The 20,736-nt window shown below is 33.9% G+C and overlaps 2 protein-coding genes across 2 annotated transcripts; one reads left to right on the plus strand and one right to left on the minus strand.

The window, feature by feature from the left end:
• On the plus strand, nucleotides 309-4,166 carry LOC104714046. Its single transcript, XM_010419043.2, has 5 exons — nucleotides 309-836; nucleotides 1,176-2,039; nucleotides 2,148-2,603; nucleotides 2,726-2,918; nucleotides 3,019-4,166. The coding sequence occupies exons 1-5, from the start codon at nucleotides 309-311 to the stop codon at nucleotides 3,945-3,947; spliced, it is 2,970 nt and encodes a 989-aa protein (XP_010417345.1). The 3' UTR covers nucleotides 3,948-4,166.
• LOC104703103 (probably inactive leucine-rich repeat receptor-like protein kinase At2g25790) lies at nucleotides 8,172-11,782 on the minus strand. The gene is made up of 2 exons (XM_010419044.1): nucleotides 9,177-11,782; nucleotides 8,172-8,593 (listed from the first exon to the last, which is right to left on the minus strand). The coding sequence occupies exons 1-2, from the start codon at nucleotides 11,683-11,685 to the stop codon at nucleotides 8,223-8,225; spliced, it is 2,880 nt and encodes a 959-aa protein (XP_010417346.1). The 5' UTR covers nucleotides 11,686-11,782; the 3' UTR covers nucleotides 8,172-8,222.

Raw genomic sequence — 20,736 nt, forward strand, 5'->3', positions numbered from 1 at the left:
TCAATAGCAATAAATTATAGAAATTGTTACGGTCTATTTTTTTTAATTCTTATTTAGTTACCTAATTCACTCGTTCCCTTGACTTAATCGATAATTATATATGGTAAACAAACAACTAAACATCAATCCAATAACTAACACTTGGAAAATTCCCTAAAATAATGAGATTAAAAAAGTCAAATAATGAAACAATAATGCCATTTTCTACTTAAAATTATTTGAAGTAACTGTATCAAAGAAAGCTGTTTTTGTTCTCTATCTCTCTCTCTCTCGTTCGATTCGCTTCGCTGCTCTCACACGCAAAAATAATGGCTCACCTCTTCAGAGAGCTGTCTCTGGGTCACTCCAAGAGAGAGTCTACACCACCGCCGCCGTCGTCACAATCGGCGACTTCACGCTCTTCTTCAGTGTCTTCCGATCTACCTCCTTCACCACTCGGACAACTCGCTGTTCAGCTCTCCGATTCCGATCTCCGTTTCACTGCTTACGAGATCTTCGTCGCCGCATGTCGTAGCGCCACCGGGAAGCCTCTCTCATCCGCTGTTTCGAATCAGGATTCTCCCAATGGCTCTCCTGCTTCGCCGGCGATTCAGAGGTCTCTGACCTCAGCCGCCGCTAGTAAAGTTAAGAAGGCTTTGGGGTTGAGGTCTTCGTCTTCGCTTTCGCCTGGATCTAATAATAAGAGTCCTGGCTCTGGTTCTGGTTCTGCTTCGGGTTCCAATGGTAAGTCGAAGCGTCCCACTACTGTCGGTGAGCTAATGCGGATCCAAATGCGAGTATCGGAGGCTGTTGATTCCCGTGTTCGTAGAGCTTTTCTTAGGATTGCTGCTAGTCAGGTTAGCTCAATTTCACTTCTCGCTGGATCTCTGTGATCCTACTTGAGCTTAATTTTGTCTTGGCTTGGTCAAATTCTTACTTCACACCATGAAGGAGGATCTTCTGTTCAGATGGATTAGTTCTGATTAGAATAAATCTAGAGCTTGATTTTAGTTTAATTTCATGATCTTGTGATATACATGACGCCATTGACTTATCTGGGATAGATCTTAAATTTTGGTACTATTGTGGATAAGAAGAATGTGTGTTGTAACAATTGCATCTTAGTAATAATTGCAAGAGGCTGCAAAAGTTCTCGGCTTTAATGTTTTTGTTTGTTTGTCTGTTTTTGATTTCAGGTTGGAAGGAAGATCGAGTCGGTAGTTCTTCCATTAGAATTGTTACAGCAGTTAAAGTCTTCTGATTTTACGGATCAGCAAGAATACGATGCTTGGCTGAAGAGATCATTGAAGGTTCTTGAGGCAGGTCTTTTGTTGCATCCTCGCGTACCACTTGATAAGACGAATTTTTCTCAACGCTTGCGACAGATAATTCATGGTGCTTTAGACCGGCCATTGGAGACTGGAAGGAACAATGAGCAAATGCAAAGTCTTAGATCAGCGGTCATGTCTCTTGCCACTAGATCTGATGGGTCTTTCTCTGACTCTTGTCACTGGGCTGATGGTTCTCCATTTAATCTCAGGCTCTATGAACTGCTTTTAGAAGCCTGCTTTGATTCTAATGACGCGACGTCCATGGTTGAGGAAGTTGATGACCTTATGGAACATATTAAGAAGACGTGGGTAATTCTTGGAATCAACCAGATGCTTCATAACCTCTGTTTTACGTGGCTTTTGTTTAGTCGCTATGTTGTAACTGGACAAGTTGAGATGGACTTGCTTCATGCTTGTGATTCTCAACTGGCAGAAGTTGCCAAAGATGCAAAGGCTACAAAGGATCCTGAATACTCTCAAGTTTTGAGTTCTACACTTAGTGCTATATTAGGTTGGGCAGAGAAAAGGCTTCTTGCATACCATGACACCTTTGACCGAGGTAATGTTAATACCATGGAGGGAATTGTTTCTTTGGGTGTATCAGCTGCCAGGATATTAGTTGAAGATATATCTAACGAGTACCGTAGAAAAAGGAAAGGAGAAGTTGATGTAGCTCGTACCAGGATTGAGACATACATCAGGTCATCACTACGCACTTGTTTTGCTCAGGCAAGTATTTGCAGTTTCTTAGGGGATTCTTACCATCATTATTTATTTTTACTTACGACTGCTCCAACAATTATTCTAACTTATCTCTTTATGTGTGTCTTTCCATAGAGAATGGAGAAAGCTGATTCTAGCCGGAGAGCATCTAGGAACCAGAAAAATCCTCTTCCTGTTCTGGCCATTCTTGCGAAGGATATTGGTGAGCTAGCTGTTCAGGAAAAGCGAATGTTCAGTCCAATATTGAAGAGATGGCATCCATTTGCTGCAGGGGTTGCTGTGGCTACCCTCCATGTTTGTTATGGGAATGAGATTAAACAGTTTATATCCGGAATATCTGAATTGACACCCGATGCTGTCCAGATATTAAGAGCTGCAGATAAGCTAGAGAAGGATCTGGTGCAAATAGCAGTAGAGGATTCTGTTGACAGTGATGATGGTGGCAAAGCAATTATCCGTGAAATGCCTCCCTTCGAGGCTGAGACAGTTATTGCTAATTTGGTCAAAGACTGGATCAAGGCAAGAATAGACAGACTTAAGGAATGGGTTGACAGGAATTTGCAGCAAGAGGTTAGTAAATCTGTCAGGAAGTTTGGTCTTAGAATTTGTCATTTCAACTTTTAAGTTTTCTTTTATTTGTGGGTGATAAATGTTTTAAGGTTGAACTAAATTAACGCAAATTTTTTGTTCAGGTTTGGAAACCGCTAGAGAACCAGGAAGGAGGATATGCTCAATCTGCTGCCGAAGTGTTGCGAATTACTGATGAAACTTTGGAAGCATTTTTTCAGCTTCCCATACCCATGCATCCTGCAGTATTACCTGATTTAATCATTGGTTTAGATAAATATCTTCAGTATTATGTCTCAAAGGCGAAATCTGGCTGCGGTAAGTGTGCACATGATTTGGAAGATTTTTTTTTCTATTTGATGGAAGAAGTCTACAACTCTTAATTTCTCACACTTTACATATGTATGCTGATGCTCAGGCTCTCGGACTACGTACATGCCCACAATGCCTGCACTCACCCGATGTACAACGGAGTCGAAGTTCCAATGGAAGAAGAAAGAAAAGACACCTACCTCTCAGAAGAGAGACTCTCAGGCTTCGGTTATGAACGGTGAGAATTCCTTTGGGGTCACACAGCTATGTGTTAGAATAAACAGCTTGCACAAAATTCGCAGTGAACTCGACGTTGTGGAAAAGAGAGTGATCACACATCTGAGGAACTGTGAGTCAGCTCACACCGATGACTTTTCCAATGGCTTAGAAAAAAAGTTTGAGCTCACACCAGCGGCTTGCATCGAAGGCGTTCAACAGCTTTCTGAGTCTCTAGCTTACAAAGTTGTCTTCCATGACCTAAGCCACACATTATGGGATGGGTTATACATCGGTGACCTTTCATCTTCTAGAATCGATCCTTTCCTCAAGGAGCTCGAACAGAATTTGACAGTCATAGCAGAGACAGTACATGAAAGAGTGCGAACACGCATCATCACCGATATTATGAAAGCCTCGTTCGATGGATTCTTACTTGTCCTACTAGCTGGAGGACCCTCTAGGGCTTTTACAAGACAAGACTCCCAGATAATGGAAGAAGATTTCAAATCGATGAAAGATATGTTCTGGGCAAACGGAGATGGTCTGGCCATGGACCTGATTGATAAGTTCTCGACCACGGTCAGAGGCGTGCTTCCTTTGTTTAGTACAGACACGGACAGTTTAATAGAGAGGTTCAAGGGAACGACCCTCGAAGCTTACGGGTCTTCAGCTAAGTCGAGGCTTCCGTTGCCTCCAACTACAGGCCAGTGGAATGGCATGGAGCCAAACACACTCTTACGTGTTTTGTGTTATCGTAATGATGAATCTGCCACGAGGTTTCTCAAAAAGACATATAATCTGCCTAAAAAGCTCTAGTGGACTTGGGACTAGTACTGCAACGTTTTAATAACCTCACAAGATGAAGTGTGTGTTCCACTTGCAGGATGGAGCATCCGAGATTTGTATATTGAGTTTCATTTCTTTTCTTTTTTTAATGGTTTTTTGATACATTCTTATACGTATTATATATTTATTCATTTATATTCGTATGTTATTATTATTTTTGAAGAGTATACAAATAACTTATTCAACGTAGCTCCCGTTGTTTAATTCTTCACTTGTGTTAGTTTTCTTCTGCTAATAACATTTATTTTTGTTTTCTTGTCCTTTTGTTAGGTATTGTGGTTTTCTGTCAAGAAAAGAAAATCTATATAGATAATATCATATAATAGAAATGTTGTGCAAATTAATGAAAGTATAGAATTTTGATTTCCTAATTTTTCTGATATTCTCTTTTAAACTTCCGTGTGGATTCCAAAAATCAATCATGTAAAGAGGTTTTTTGTTGCTTAATTAATTGAACATTGAATTAAAATAAAAAAATGCATATCAAGCAAATCGTTATACTTCACGTTCACTTGTTTAGCTGGACATAACAACAAAATCTCAGTGTAACTTTCTTCATCCATTTGCCATATTTTTGTATAATGCGCAGAGGTTTCGTAAATGTAACATTCTTTGTTTTATATCTATATTAACATTTTTGAAATACATTTTTATGTCATTTTTGCGGATTGGATCAAAAATTAAATTGTATAAACTGATTCAATGATTCAGATCCTCATTAATTATAGTTGTTTTCTGAATATGGTCATTCATCGATATCTTAATATTTCTAATTTCTATCATTAACAATAAATATGGTAATTAATAAATCTCCTAATATTCATCGAGATTCTAATCATTTAATCCGAAATTATAACTTAAAATCAAAATTATTTAAAATCAAAACTAAATAATATATACTATAAATTAATAAATTACATATTCAGTTATATAAATTACGTATTCAGTTATAATACGTAATTTAATTAAATTTTATTATTATAATAATTGACATAATTTTATTAAATTACGCCTAGACCAACATGGCGACTCTTCCACCAAGGCTATAACCACTAGTTACATACACACATATTCTCTCTTCTTCTTCTCTCCTTTTTTTGTTTGTTTGTTTTCTTCATCCTTTTAGTTTCCTATTCCATCCATTTATAGTTTGCAGTAAAATTATTCATTTTTAGATTTCATAGTCTCACTTTAAAAAATACCTTTTTAGTTTATTTTTGTTTCACTTTTTATAACAAACAATTTTAACTTAGTATATAACTAAATATTAAAATTGTATGTAATATATAGAACACAACAACATTTGCTTTCATGTTTTTTTAGAAAAAATATCATAATCAAATTTTGAGTTGTACTTTATCTTGCATATTCACAAAAATTAAATTATAATTAGAAGTATGTAAAAAATTCTTATATTGTATATTTTTTTTAGCGTTTAATTTGGTTGTTTAGGTTGAAAATATTGTGTATCCCTTAGAGTATATTATCTTTTATTCAATATGTGTTTGACTCGTTTGAGTTCTTTATGTTTTATCCCTTAGGGTATAGTGTTCTTTCTTACGACGCAAATGTTAAACTCAGCATGTTAGGTTTCATATGTGGTATCTTTCTTCGTAAGCGATTTGTTTCATATTTTTCATTTCATTCTATACTATTTAGTTTCATTTTATAATATATAGTTTAAGTGTCGTAAACAAACACTATTCTCTATTTTAACTAATTCTTCTCCAATTCTAAAAATTCAAATCATGTTATACAAAGAAAAACAAATTATGTTAGAGAGTACATTTATTCATTCATTCATTCATTGTCATTGCCGAGTAAAGAGAGAAAATGAATAGGATGGTTTGTTCATATCTATTGAATCTGATATAAATGAAAAAGCCATGATTAGTGTAATTTTGAAATGGACCTATTGAGAAAAGGGAAATAAAAAGGAACTTTTTTTTACCGGAAAGGAAGTAAGGTCCAAAGGGCTTTTTGCATGGTCTCCAAGAAACGAGTATCATTGGTATCTTCGAGGCTTTTGACATTAGAACATGCTCCACTTAGTTGTTACGTCCCTCTCTACACTTATTCATGATTTACACAATTATTTTAATCTCAAAGCAAACAACATCTTTGACAAAACAAAAAGCAAATGAAACCCAACAAGCATGATGAGTATAAACTTTATGAGAAAGGCTGATTTATGTTGTCGATCCGTGGTGTAAAAAGAGGTCTAATTATAGTGATTTCGTAGCAATTCATCTTCTATCTGAATTTGTTCACCGGAAACATGATTTTTTCTTTTCATTTTTTTTTAACATACATTGTTTTCTTAAATAATTTGTTTAAAAGAGTAAGATTTAATCCAATAAAAAAGATCTATAACGATGCATTTATATATTGCATTTTTTTACATGTTGGCAAGTGTGTAAAATATTTTTAAAATATGACTATAATATTTATATTTGGTTAATGTTTTGATAACCAAGAAGTCCAAGAGTTATCTTTAAGACTGAGATCTCAAATTTTTGTGCAGGCATCGGGTGCTTCTGGCCGAGGTTGAGTAGCTTCAAGATGGATATTTTGACCTCACCACACGTCGACACCTCAAATCTTCATTTCGGTTTCAAGGAAGACAAGAATTAGCTCTACTTGCATTAAAGGCGTCTTTTGTTCCTATTTAATTACCATGCTATTTTAGATTTCCGTTCTTCTATGTGGCTTAGTCCAAATATTGAACTAGAGAAACATTTCTTATGATTTTGAGTATAATTCTAAGATTAGTTATAGACCGTAGTTAACTAGTGTTATTAATTTGATTAAGAAAACTCTCTAGCTTTGTTCTTATTAATTTTCTAATACAAATGGATATGAACAAATCTCTCCTTTGAAGAAAAAGAGAAAAGAAAAGGTTTTTCGATCTTCTCATTCTCATCATTGCAAGCAAAAATAATTTATATATATATAGACAAACATGCACATACAAAACATAAAAGAATTGTAGAAAGTAGAAAATATTAAGAAGAGAAACCATGGAACAATGATAACTAATTTCAAAAACCACAGTGGGTGCAAGTGTTGGGTCCTTTTCGTATTGGCTATTCGTTTTGTTCCTTAATATCTTTTGACCACATTGTCGAAATTTCATGTTTTTAAGTACAATTTTATTAAAGTTATCCACTCAATCATCTCATTTAATTATCACTTGTAACTATTTTATCATTATGTCATAGTTGGTTCATAAAGATGACGAGGACAGTAGTGCTATTGTAACTTATTCTTTAACACAAAGTATAATGGTTCCATTATGGTATAAACACGTCACGCAAGTCTCATTTTCACTTTATAACAAAAGTCTCGTTTCCATAAATCTAATTTTGTTCGATTTTCCCACACTAAATAGTAAAAATCAGATATGGTCTTGTTAGAAATTTACAACTACACTCCACTATGCACCTTCGACTAAGTCTAAGATTTTTAGAAAGATTTTTACTCCAATAAAAATAATAAAATACATTTAAACATCATTTACCGCCATGATTAATTACTAATGAAACATTTGGGAATTACCCCTATTTTGGAGTTTGATTTGCTTTATTAGCTTAATCAGATTAACGGATTACACTAACGGACAAATTTCATCAAAAATTCTTAAAATTTTTGACTTATTTCCTATTGATTATATTGAAATTTTCCCATCATTAATCGGTTGAATATCTGTTGAATTTTCTTATAGAATCGTTTGCGTTGGAATTTTTGTTTATTTTGCTTGTGTTTTGTTTTTGTAGTGAATTGGTCTACCCAAATATAAGGCTGTAAAGGCAAAAAAAGAAGGTTTTATCCGCGTATGGTGTTTCCTAAAAAAATAATTGGACGGTACATGTCCTTGTAGAAAACTTGTAAAAGGTCTGATTAGAGTGACCTAAAATGTAATTTATTGTCACATGCATAGCACTTGTCAAAATGAATTGAGATACTACAATGCGTATATTTTTACTTGACTAGTTAAACATTTTAGAACAAATTCGTCAGTCCGATCAGTCCATGCTTTTTTTCTTGTTCACATAAAAGATTTTTAGACCATTCTTAATTCAACTTAAATTATATATACTCGTTTACATTCCATCAGTAAACAATCAAGATAACATAAACAAAACCATCTTGATAGACGATCTATTTGGGTTATTAAACCTGACAAAGAAGAAGAAGAAAAAAAACCCTACCAAAATTACTTAATAGATCACGAAACGAAAATTGTCAGGCCAACAACCGTATCTTTGGAAAATATGAAATGCAAAAAGAACTTGACGATGAGGTAGACTCTAATGCTTGTAAAACTTTCTTGATGCAGGGCCTCTCTTGTGGATCAATGGCCGTACAGTTCAAAGCTAAGCTCATGACATGGACAATGTCGCGCTGATGTACCGTTGTGTCGATAGATGAGTCGATCCACGTCTCAGTATTGCTATTCAAGTATGAATATCTAGCCCAGTTAACCAAACTTCCATTTACTTTAGATTCTATGTCCTCATCACCGGAAAAACTTTTACCGGTGAGGAGATGAAGGAGGAGGATTCCAAAACCATAGATCTCACTTTTACTTGTCATTTCCTTGTGCTCCCTCGTTTCTACGATACAAAATCGAAAAATAAAAACTTTGATCAGAGGAAAAGAGAAATTACAAATATAAAAAAAAATGAAAATATAGATAAAATCCCTTTTTCATGTCAAATGAAAACAACAATCATTTTTTAAAAATCCATACTATTTTGGGATTACATAGTGGTGGACTTGAAAACCGAACCGCGCGATGTGAAATTCATCGATCAGAAGTCGAACCCAATTTTGTTACACAAAATTTTAATATATAAATTTTGTGTATATATAGTAACTATAGATTGGCTTCCACTAAAACTCTATGATATTTAATAATATATTATATTTCTAAAGTTAATATTTTATTCATATCCAAATCTATGGCCATGGGAAAAAAGAAAAAAACTGAGCGAAACTAATAAATTTTGGCTCATTTATGTTTTCTATTTTCCAAAACGTGAAACCTCAAAAACGGAATGAGACGCTTATGATTAACCTCAAAAACCTCAACAAATTTTGTGGGTCTTTTTTTGGCGACAACGAAATATATGATTTTTTTTTTTTGGTTCGAAGAGATGTAACTATGTTTAACAAAAAAAAAAAATGTAAGTGTACCTGGGGCCATGTAAGCAGCATCCATGCAAAGTAGGCCCGGAAGACCGAGACAAAGCCTTGGTTCATACTTGACGTCGATGACAATATTCTCCGGCGATAGATTACCGGCAACAACCGCCGTAGAACACCGGCAATGTAAAAACCGAAGAGCTTCTGCGATACTTATCATAATATTCCTTCGTCTTTCCCAACTCAAACCATTCAAAATCTGGCTCAGTCGTTCCCCTTCGACGTTTTCGTGTATCAAGTAGGCCACTTTTTCAGACCGGCACGTAGCAACTAACTTAAGTATGTTTTTGTGCTCAGAAATTTTCTTCATTTCCGTTATCTCGGGAAGAGAATCAAACTTCTTGACCTCCTTAACAACGAACTGCATGCCGTTTTTATCCGCAAAAACGTTTTCGTCCTTGAGAGATGATAGAATCGCCTTCACTGTGTGGGACTTCATGAATCTTGAATCGAAGAATTGAATTTCCCACTTTGTACCATCTTCTTGTTCCACTTTCTTGACCTCCAAAACGTTGTGCTTCCTTTGAAAGACGAGAACGATAAAGAAACCGCAGACAATGACGGCAAAGAAAGCTACAAAAGTTGAAGTGACGACAAACCACCAACTCTTTGTGCTTCTCTTTCTAACAATCTTGCAAGGACGTAATCCGCTAGCGGTGTTTTCGCCGCAGAGATCGCTATTACCCGCGACCGCTGTTGCGTTTATGGCAAGAAAAGCTCCGGTTGAAGGTAAGCTACCGTGAAGAAGATTATGAGAGATGTTGACTTGAACAAGAGACTCGATGTTCCCTAGATTCTTCGGAATCTCGCCAGATAATCGGTTGCAAGACAGATCAAGATCGCCTAGAACTGGGAATTCTGAGAAGCTAGAAGGGATCTCTCCGGTAAGATTGTTGTGGCTCAAATCAAGATTCACTAGATTCTTGCAAGAAGACAAGTCGCTTGGGATCATTCCAGAGATCTCGTTCTCACTTAAATCCATATCCATAAGTTGAGGGAACTTCATGAGTCGTAGCGGAACCATTCCAGAGATCTTGTTCCTTGATAAATCGAGCTTCTTGAGTCTTTTGCTTCTAGACAGATCAGGTAAATCACCGGAGAAGTTGTTCCTGCTGAGGTTCAACATCTCAAGTTGTGGCATGTCCCATGTGCTGATATTACCTTGGAGGTTGTTGTTTGATAAGTCCAAGAAGTTAACAAGTTGTAACTTGGTGAAACCTCGAGGTAACTCGCCTGAGAAGCCATTGTTTTGAAGCCTCACGCGTTCTAAGATCGGGCACGTGCCTAAACTCGGTGGAATTTGGCCGTCTAGAGAGTTGGAAAAGAGGATGAGCTTAGTGAGATGGCCAGATTCACAGAGGGTGTCAGGGAGTTTTCCGGTGAGATTGTTGGTAGAAAGATCAAGAACAGTGAGGTTGCTATGTTTCCCAAGATTCGCTGGGATCCCGCCAGAAAAGTTGTTGGACCAAAGCTGAAGAACTTTAAGACGTGGCAAAGAAGTTACACCTTCTGGAATTGTTCCGGTTAAGTTATTAGAGAAGAGATGGAGAATCTCCAAGCTTTTCATCTGAGCAACAAGCTCAGGGATCTCCCCGGAGAGCAAGTTATCACTTAAGTCTAGAGAGATGAGGTTTTTGAGGGAGAAGATAGACAGTGGGATCTGACCGGAGAGCTTGTTTTGGTAGAGAAACATGTACTGAAGCTTCTTCAAGTCTCCTAGTGAAGGAGGTATCGGTCCAGAGAGATTGTTGTAGACGAGATCAAGGTGGTTGAGAGAGGATAAGCCACCGATTTGGTAAGGGATTGCACCGGAGAGATTGTTGTATCCCAGGTATATCCATTTCAAGTTGTTCATCTTCCATAACTCTGCCGGTATGCCACCGGTTAACTGGTTTGAAGCCAATGTTAAGAACTCTAATCTCGAGAGGTTCCCAAGATAGGTCGGTACATGGCCCATTAAGACGTTTCCGCCGAGATCGAGGGCTCTAAGATTCGAGAAAAACCCGATGTCGTCATAGATCTCACCCGCGAGCATGTTGTTGGAAAGATCTAGCGTGTAGAGGTTTGGAAGAAAGCCTCGAGGGATGGAGCCAGAGAAGTTGTTGTTGCTTAGGTTGAGGTAACGAAGAGAAGGAGACGAAGTGGTAAAGATGTCATGAGGGATTGGACCGGACAAGTTGTTGTTTGAGAGGTTGATAGTTCGAAGAAAAGGTAGCCGGAAAGCTGTGGAGTTAAGGATTTGGCCGGAGATGTTCTTGGTGGAGAGATCGAGAGAGACAACACGAGAGAAGTTGTTGCAAACGATGCCGTTCCAAAGACACACATCATTAGTTGAAGAGTTAGACCAAGAAGATAGGTGCCTTAGAGGGTCTTGAATTGAGGCTTTGAATGATAATAGAAGCTCAAGTTCATTTGCGTGAAGGCAGGAGAAGTTCAGAAACAAGAAGAATAATGTGGTGATGAGATATGGAGGTTGATGATGATGATGAGAAGTAGACATTTTTGCTTTTGTTCTTTGGCTTTGGTCTATTATAACATGAGGTTATTGCATATGTATATATGCTCATGTGATGTGAGTGTTTCTCGTAAGGATTGTGATTTGCTTTGAACCTTAGCTGTAAAACAGAAGAAAATATATATATTTATATATCTAAAAGAGGGATCAATGATGACCTTCGATTAGAAATATTAGAATAGTCCTATTTTCTTTTATATTTTCTCATTTTTTTCCTTCATTCTTTGTACTAGATGGAAAAGGGATAAAAAGTGCTAGGATGGGCTACAAAAAGGGGAATATTACCAAAGTTCAAATTTTAAAATAGAAAGAAACAAAAAAAGGTGGCAAGCACATTGGCACCTTAAATTATGGCTATTTTTAATATTAATATTATTCATTAAAAAAATATAAAGAACACTAATTATTAAATATTTAAATAAACAAAATACATTTTCGATGATGATCTAGAACAAGAATTTTCTTTTTGCCCTCGCAAAGTATGAATACTGTTTACGTTATTCTGAATTTAATTTAATTTTTTTTTTATCAATTTCTCAAGTCAATATTTTCTTAGCTAAATCTAATAATGATTATTATTATTTTATTTATATTTGTATAAAATAAATAAACACAGGCTGATAAAACAAGTAATTTTTTTTTGTCCAAAATGCTTTATGGACATGTTTCGTTTTATATTAGAAAGTATATTAAAATTCAATGTAACCAATATAGATATACATAAGTACTATACCTTGTATAGTATTGTTCTAAAATGATTAATGGCGTAAACTAACTCACCCTTCCGATTACTTTCAAGTTTCAACTAAGAACCACGTCACATGAGTATATGACATTTGCATCTAAGAAGCTGTAGATGAAACTGTTTATGTTGGTACCATAGCAAGTTAAATCAAGACATTCCATTATAACTTCAAAGCTGAGCTAGATATCAGTTCGTTCAAACTTTTTCTGTCCAAATTAGCTCATCTCTAAAACTAGTTGGACGGCTTAATGAGGCAAAGGGCATTTCTATTGTTGAGATACTCTCTCGAGTCTTTTATAAATATAAAATTAATATTTTTAGTATAGATTAGTTGCATAATTAAATTCTTAATCAGAAAAGAACTAAACTAATCATGTGAAAACAAGTGTTATTTGAATTGAGAGACTTTCCTCCTCTTCCTCTTCCTCTTCCGTATTTTCTAATTATTTTTTATCTATTTGAGAGACTATCAATAACGATGCTCTAAATTAAATATAGCTAAATCTTACTTAAAAACAAAAATTAATGACATTTAAAAATTTCATACAACATAAAACACATACGTTGATAAATAGAATGAACTATGCATCTATTTATATTATAAAGTACTAACAGCTGATAGTACCTTGAAGAAACGAATTAATTGTATTACATTATTTTAAAAAAGCTAATAAAACGATTTAAAATGAACATTAAGAAAAAAAACAGGATAAAACATATTATTTTGATTATTGTTTGAACTCTTGCTTTTTAAGTTATATTGATTCCAGCGTTCAAAGTAACACACGTACATTATTTCACAATTATCTTTAAATTGGACATATTAGCTAGAAAAAAAACTTCTTAGTTTAGGGTAAAAGATAATGAGGACATGAATGTTATCATAAATCTAACGCGAGTAAATGATAGAAACATCACTATTACTTTTGTTTTTTTCTTTCACTTTTCGAATCGGACGTTTGAACACGGACAGATGAGGATGGGATTGATGTCGTCAAAAAGCCTCTGAGATTTTTGTCGGCTTACTATCGAAATGTTCTTTTGACTGAAGAAAATAAAAACACTTTTTCTTGTGACTAAAACATCTTATGTGAACGTTGAAAAGCATTTTCCCACTCCACACTTAATCATTATCGTTTTTGTACTTAATCATGCCTACTTAAATTGAGATCTTCTATATATAATATCATATTAATAAAATTTACAAGTATACTAATAAAATGTGATAACATACGAGTATATATATAGTAAGACTACAATGTTTTCGTTTGAATATAAGCAATTAATTTCATCACAAATCTGGTTACCCTATGACGTTGTGATATAATTGTCGTGGTGCAGCTGGTATGTTGACATGGATATGAACTGCAAACTGCAACTAGTTGCATATCGCATAATCACTGACATCATATATTTCCTTTAAAAGATATATTATATCTCTTCAGATGATTGTACAATACCATGTTTGATACGCCTTTTCCCAAGCTCATTCATTCACGATCAAGCTCCAAACAGAATCATAAAGGAAAAAAAAAATCATTACAAAAACGAACAATGAACTTGAGGTACGCAATTGTTGAACTTATCCCACGACGCCATCTCATCTTAAAGAAACATAAGCTCGAGTGAAAAAGGTTAAGTCTGCACAATGATAAGACACCACCCTTGGGCTTTTCTACGTGAAACGCTGCCTTTTGTCCGCTCACCCAGTAAAACCCTCTCCTTGGTGCTCTATTTCTTTCATACATAATTAACATAGCCAATTTTACTTTTTATCTTTGTGTCCACTCATATACTCGAGCAATTAATTCCAAATGTTATATTGTGGCACATGGATCTAACCCATATGCATTTAAGTTGTTATATATCCGTATCGAACTTGTATAATCTTGGAATGGATTTGTACCACCGAAACGCACCTCGAGAACTAAAATTGAAAAGGATTGGACCCATCAAACAAAAAGAATAAATTATAGTGGAAGGAATATATACAGAGAATGGTCATTGTCGCGGAAGGGCATGCTTCGCTCCCCACACGCCCACTTTCTCTCATCCCACGCTTGTTCTCTTCTTTTCGTTTTCTTCCTTAAGTTAATGAAATAATTCCAACTTCCTAAGAATATCCAAATTAAGGTACATATATCCCATATCAAATAATTATATAATATCATATAGAGAAGATATTAATAACTGATCTACATATATACGGGATAACATAAGCATATATTTTTTCTATGAACGTACCTTCAAAGATTACTTCCTCTACATTTGACAGTAAAGAAGGCAAAAAAAAAGAAAATCGAGCTAGATTCTCGAGAAAAAAAGTTTTAGGTCGTCGAAATGTGCATATGATGATACTTCGAAGCATATGATGAATCGATGATACTTCGAACTAACACCAATAAAAACAAGACACAAAGATTCTTGTTATGACTAATGATGAGACACGAGTGACGTAGAGCCGACCCGTTTCCTTTGGAAGAGTTGTCTATCTCTCCTTTACACATTGATTGTAGGTCTAACTGTGTTCTTAACTAGTGGTCCAAAGTAGTCACTACTAATCACTTTATCAAATTAAATTAGTGAGTGAGAGATTAAATCTAAGTTTCCGATATTGATTAGAGGGAAAGAGTATCGAGTGGCTTCCCAACTAATGTTGTGTTGCTTCTTTTGTTTTCATTTTAGTATTTTTGTTGTCTAAAGCTTTGCTTTTGAACAGTACCGGTATCTACTCATGTCGGCCTTGAATGGTCCACTAAGATAATGACTTGTTCGTTTAGAATTTTTTGTTTGTTTAGTTAATTTGCCAAAGTGATAAGTAAGACAATGACAATGGTACGACATATATTGGCATATTGCTATCAAATCGTATTATTTTCCTCTTCTATTTAATTGTTAATTGAAAATTTATATTTTTCATAAAATACAGTAAAACCATTATAAATTAATAATTATGGTGATATTAATATATCTATAAATCATATTTATTAATTTAGCATACATAAATTACAAAAGTATAGATGAATTCACTTATATAATGATATACATAAATTCAAACTGATGATGAATGATCTTACTTACCTAAATTAACAGTCTATAATACTATCAAAATAAAATGGATGCATAGTTAAAAATTAAAACTTACAGGGATTTCTGCTATTTTTATGATTCAATTATAAAATATGCTACAACAATTTATTAAGAAAACACAAACAATTGTTTTATAGAAATGAGGTCAAACAAAGATCATGAATGTTTTGCTGTTTTTAAATGGTTTCTAGTTTTGCCTTTGGTTTTTGATTTTTTTTAGTTTTTATTTTTTAGTGTAGATTTTATTTTTTCCAAAATCTTGAAAAGAAACTTGTTTGGTTATATATTTATATTTTTAAAAAAATTTCAAGTTATTATATTTTATATTTTTTTCTAGTTATTGTTGTGGGCTTGAAGTTTTTTTAAAAGATGTCACGTAAACTTTTTAGGAAACCCAAAAGGTTGGTTTTTGGATTTTATGAAAAAATAATCAAAATCTATTAAAATTTGATTTCCTGTTTTTTAGGAAATCTATATTTATTAGAATCATGAATGGCTAATTAACTAGTTTTTGAAAAATCAAAAGCTAAAACTGGTGCAAAATCTTTAGCCAAGATTAAAAACATACATTAGTATTATCAATATATATATATATATATGTAAATTTATATAATTATTATTTATAATATTTTTGGGATGTGTTTTACATAGGAATTAAAAAAAAAAATTATCGAATTTTGTCAATTTTTATACTATCCCAACTCAGAACCAGCAAAATTTAAGGTGCTTATTAATTTATAGAAAATTTACTATATTTTATTATGTTTATTAATTTATCGTGTATTAATTTATTGAGGATTTACTGTATTGTTTTGTTGTATGAACATCTAATTTATTATTTCTTATTAATTAAAAATGTTTGTGACATTATACTTTATTGCACAATGTCTTAATTTACAAACAATAAGTTAACATTTAATCCTATATTTTTAATTTGGAAGTACATTTGGCAAAATAACCTTTTTATTATTAAAATATTAGTTTTGTGGATTTTCATTTTTTTTAATTTTTGGAAGGTTTCCATTTATATATATTTTTTCCTTCTTGTGTGAGAGTTTTTGTAAAATAACCTGTTAATTTCTTATATTTTATGAGACAAATCATAGGAATTTGAAAGCCTCGGTATGAAAAAAGAAAATGTACATATGATTCTACAATAGTACAATCACTCATGCTAGAATTTTAAGAGGTTTGCAGACTACAACTTTTCATCCAACTGAAACGATGTGACTTATTTGGTTAATTGATAAGAATAAAAAGTCAATAAACATTAGCACATTGTTTTGCATTTTTCGACAATTGAGTTCTGTATTGACATTTTTTCCAATATTTTTTTTAGTTGCTTTTTCCACATTTCATATGTTACCAGTAGACCCATTAGAATGAAATGAAAGAGAGAAGGTGAAGTTGTGTGTTGACTAAAAAAAAAATATTGTGAAGTTGTGTGATAGAAAGACACAGTATTGTCTAACTAGCTTAAACTACACGGAACAGAAAAATTGCTACTCTTTGTTTTACTTTTGTGCCACATTTTTTATTTAAGCTCCAAAAATGGCCATCTTACAAATTCACCACAATCTTAAAATAGGTTTTGTTAAAAACATATTTGCTATTATTGAGATATATATCCCACATCGAGAGAATAGAGATTTGTAGGACAATATATATACTACATGAGTCTCTTCATTTATTGTCAATTGGTTTTGAGTGGACCCCATGTTTACTAATATGGTATTATAGCTTATGGTAAATTTCTCTCGATTGTGGATTCACCCGTGGATGTCCAGTCCCACAAACTTCACGCTTCAGATGTCCAATCCTGATCGTAAGGATAGTGTATTGAGATATATATCCCACATCGAGATAATAGAGATTTGTAGGGCAATATATATAGTACATGGGTCTCTCCACTCATTCCCAATTGGTTTTGAGTTGAGCCCATATTTACTAATAACTATCAACTTATCAACAACTTTTGAAAGAAGACTCTCCTCTTGTCAAAGCCTCTTCCATGTTCTTGGCGATTACCCCAAGTGCTTTCTCGTATTTCTTCACCAAATCATCTAGAGACAATCCTCTCACGGGATGAACGGTGAAACTCCACTCAATCACACAACCATCAACGTCTTCAACTTTGCCACGTGGAGATATCTTCAGCGTGGAGACGTAGGACTCGAATCCAATGTTACTCTCCACTATCTCATATCTCATTACACGCTCCACTGGATCAATGGCCACCAGCTTCTCCTTCGACCATCCCACGGCCGAGTTCACCGTTGTTGCCGTGGATGCCGTGACACGTGCCTAGCGTCGGAAAACACTTGTTGAGATTGAAGAAATCGGTGAAGAGAGGCCAGATTTGGTCTGGCTTTGTCTTTCTGAGGGTAGCTGACACTTTGGCTTGCCACTTCTCTGCCCTTGAAGCTTCTTCCATGTCAAAGAAAGAAGATCTAGATATATGAAAAATAAGATAGAGTGTTACTTTTCTGACAATTTATGTACGAATCTCATAATTAAGTGGAAATATGTATTAACAATTAATCTGGAATGGGATTTAATTATCTTAATAAAAACTTAGAGCCTTAAAGGTTGCGTGATGCCAATGTTGTTCTTGATATAGATGTGTTTAGCAAGTGTTTTATTATTATCACCTCTTGGGAAAATGAAAGATAGGCCGCGGTAACAGCGAAACATGTACTGTTATGGTGTTTTTTAAAAGTTTTTATTTTTATTTTTATTGGTAAGTGTTAATGGTTTTTGGCAGTTTTGAAAAGTTTGCTGAATATAGAATAAATGCAAATTTACTAGTAAATAAATTTAAAAGGTACTGTTGAAATATTTTGTGATTTACTACTTAAACAATCATTTATCCTAAAAGCCTTTTAATTTACTAAAATTATAAATCAAACTAAAATAATAATAGAAAATATTTCACTTTATGGTTTTATATACATTTTTAATATCAAAAATATAATAATATAGCAAAAGAAAAGTTTTCAAAGTAATTATGTAACATTTTAAATTAAAATATCACGGTTTTGGAATAAATTAGACTAATCACAATTTAACACCTAACATTGATGCACATAACTTAACCATATATAATGGTTTAACCAAAAATGACTACCTAAATCCGCATACTAGAGAACCTAACTTGTAGGGATATTTAAGAAGCCAATCTTCCCTGGAGCAATCAAAAAGGACCCTTATCATGCAATGAGGAGGAGCCAATGGAACTCAGATCTTCTTCGATATTGTAGATGCATAAATTTCACTAAAACATTATGGGCAGCCGAGCAAGAAGATGTGTGGAATATTCTCAAGAAGATAGAGAGATAAAATCACTTTTATTTACTAGAATTCTTAGGACGGGGTTACATACAATCTCACAAAGAACGAAGCAAAAATAAGAAAGAAAAGAAAGAGAACAAGGACGTGAAAGTGACTTAAGACTTATTAATAACAATCCTTGGAGTCACTGTCAGAATATATACAGAGAGAGTAAAACATGGTGGGAGGAAGTACACGAACACAACACCTATCACAACGCCATGCATTAAAAGAGCCCAAATTGATTCTACTCATATGTTCCCCTACAAAATGATTGGCATTATTCGACGAATTAATCATCCATACAAATGCCTTTGACGAGTTTACCAATAGCTACTGTATAATTTTTCATTTTTTCATCATACATGATACATGCTACATCATGATTTAAAGGCAGTACCGGTATATTTTGAAAAGTTTTCTAGGAAAAGCTATCTTCACACAATCTCATAATTGGTTTAACTAACACATACGATGGACACATAATTTTGTATTGTATTCCTATAATAATGTAACAATGTAAGTAAAAGGTGATTATGCTCCCTAAAGATGCTTCCAATGGATCGTGCAAAGAAATATGGTAATTGGTAACCGTGGGTATGTGCATAATGACAAAAAATGTGAGACTTGACTACCCTTGTAGTTGTTCTAGTGTTTCCATATATTTCTTTATTTCTCTATCAGCCAAGATACCTACTACGCTTTAAAAGTATTCTTTTATTCGCTACAGAAATTAACTTGTTTGTAAATTTCTTGAAATTCTCATGCACTCTCTTAAAACATTACCAACCTCACATTTAACATGCGTAACATAAAAAGAGATTGCCATCTACGGATTAAAGGTGCAAAATTTGTATGTTAGTCCGAGATATCCTTAAGAATGGTTGACTTCTATATCCCTAAATAAAAATATTACGATCCATTCTTTAGTTCATTCACATGCAATTTTTTTTTAAAGTTTGAACTATTCTTCTTAAAAAGTAGTTCACATATATCTCACCAAATGTAACAAATTTGCTTATGGCATTTGGCTCTGCAATTCATCATTGAAGTATTCAACAATTAAATTTCAGTGTCTTCAAGCAGGCTTAACACCGTCTACATTTCTGCCATCATAGAAAAGAATTGCATCATGGATTAAGTCGAATCACGGTGAGAAACAAAAATATGTAACTTGTCGTATCAAACAAAAATACTATGAGACACATATTGAACATCATCTCTTTCAAACACTAATTGAAGTTGATTCAACATCCCATTGGATGAGTTCACCAAGAGATTTCATGGTGTGGAAATCGAGGCGAACACTCGCGAAACCCAACATTTTGTTGTGATCGTTATCAGTCAAAATGAAACGGTCTTCTTTTCTCCATAACCAAGAAGAGATCATGCATGAGATAAACTTGAAATAAAACCTACCATATTTACCATATTGAATTCAATCAATGAAACTGTTCACAGAAAACTCAAAGAAAAAAAAAACTATGATATATCATTTCTCTTTTCAACCGGCGATTTGGAAATTGCCGACCCGGCCAACATTCCGGTCGGCATTTTGAAAGCATTTAGAAAGAGAAACATTCCAACAAAACCCTTTCAATTCACTCATATTTGGTTAATTACGTATAGCAGATTTGTTTATATATACAAATTAATTATGTTTATAGTGTAGATGAAAGACAAAGAAAAAACAATAAAAACCCAATTTATTAGATTCAAGGGTGTCAAGTGAAGAAACCAAAAAATAAAAAAAAATAAAAAAAAGTAAAAAAGAAAGAAAACACTAGAAGAAGGTAAAAAAAGATCAGAGTCCCTCTTAGATTCGATAGCCAAAGTCCCCAACAAAAAAAAAAAAAAAAAAAAAAAAAAAA

The sequence above is a fragment of the Camelina sativa genome, chromosome 7 (assembly GCF_000633955.1).
Source record: "Camelina sativa cultivar DH55 chromosome 7, Cs, whole genome shotgun sequence".
In the NCBI taxonomy this organism is placed as follows: domain Eukaryota; kingdom Viridiplantae; phylum Streptophyta; class Magnoliopsida; order Brassicales; family Brassicaceae; genus Camelina; species Camelina sativa.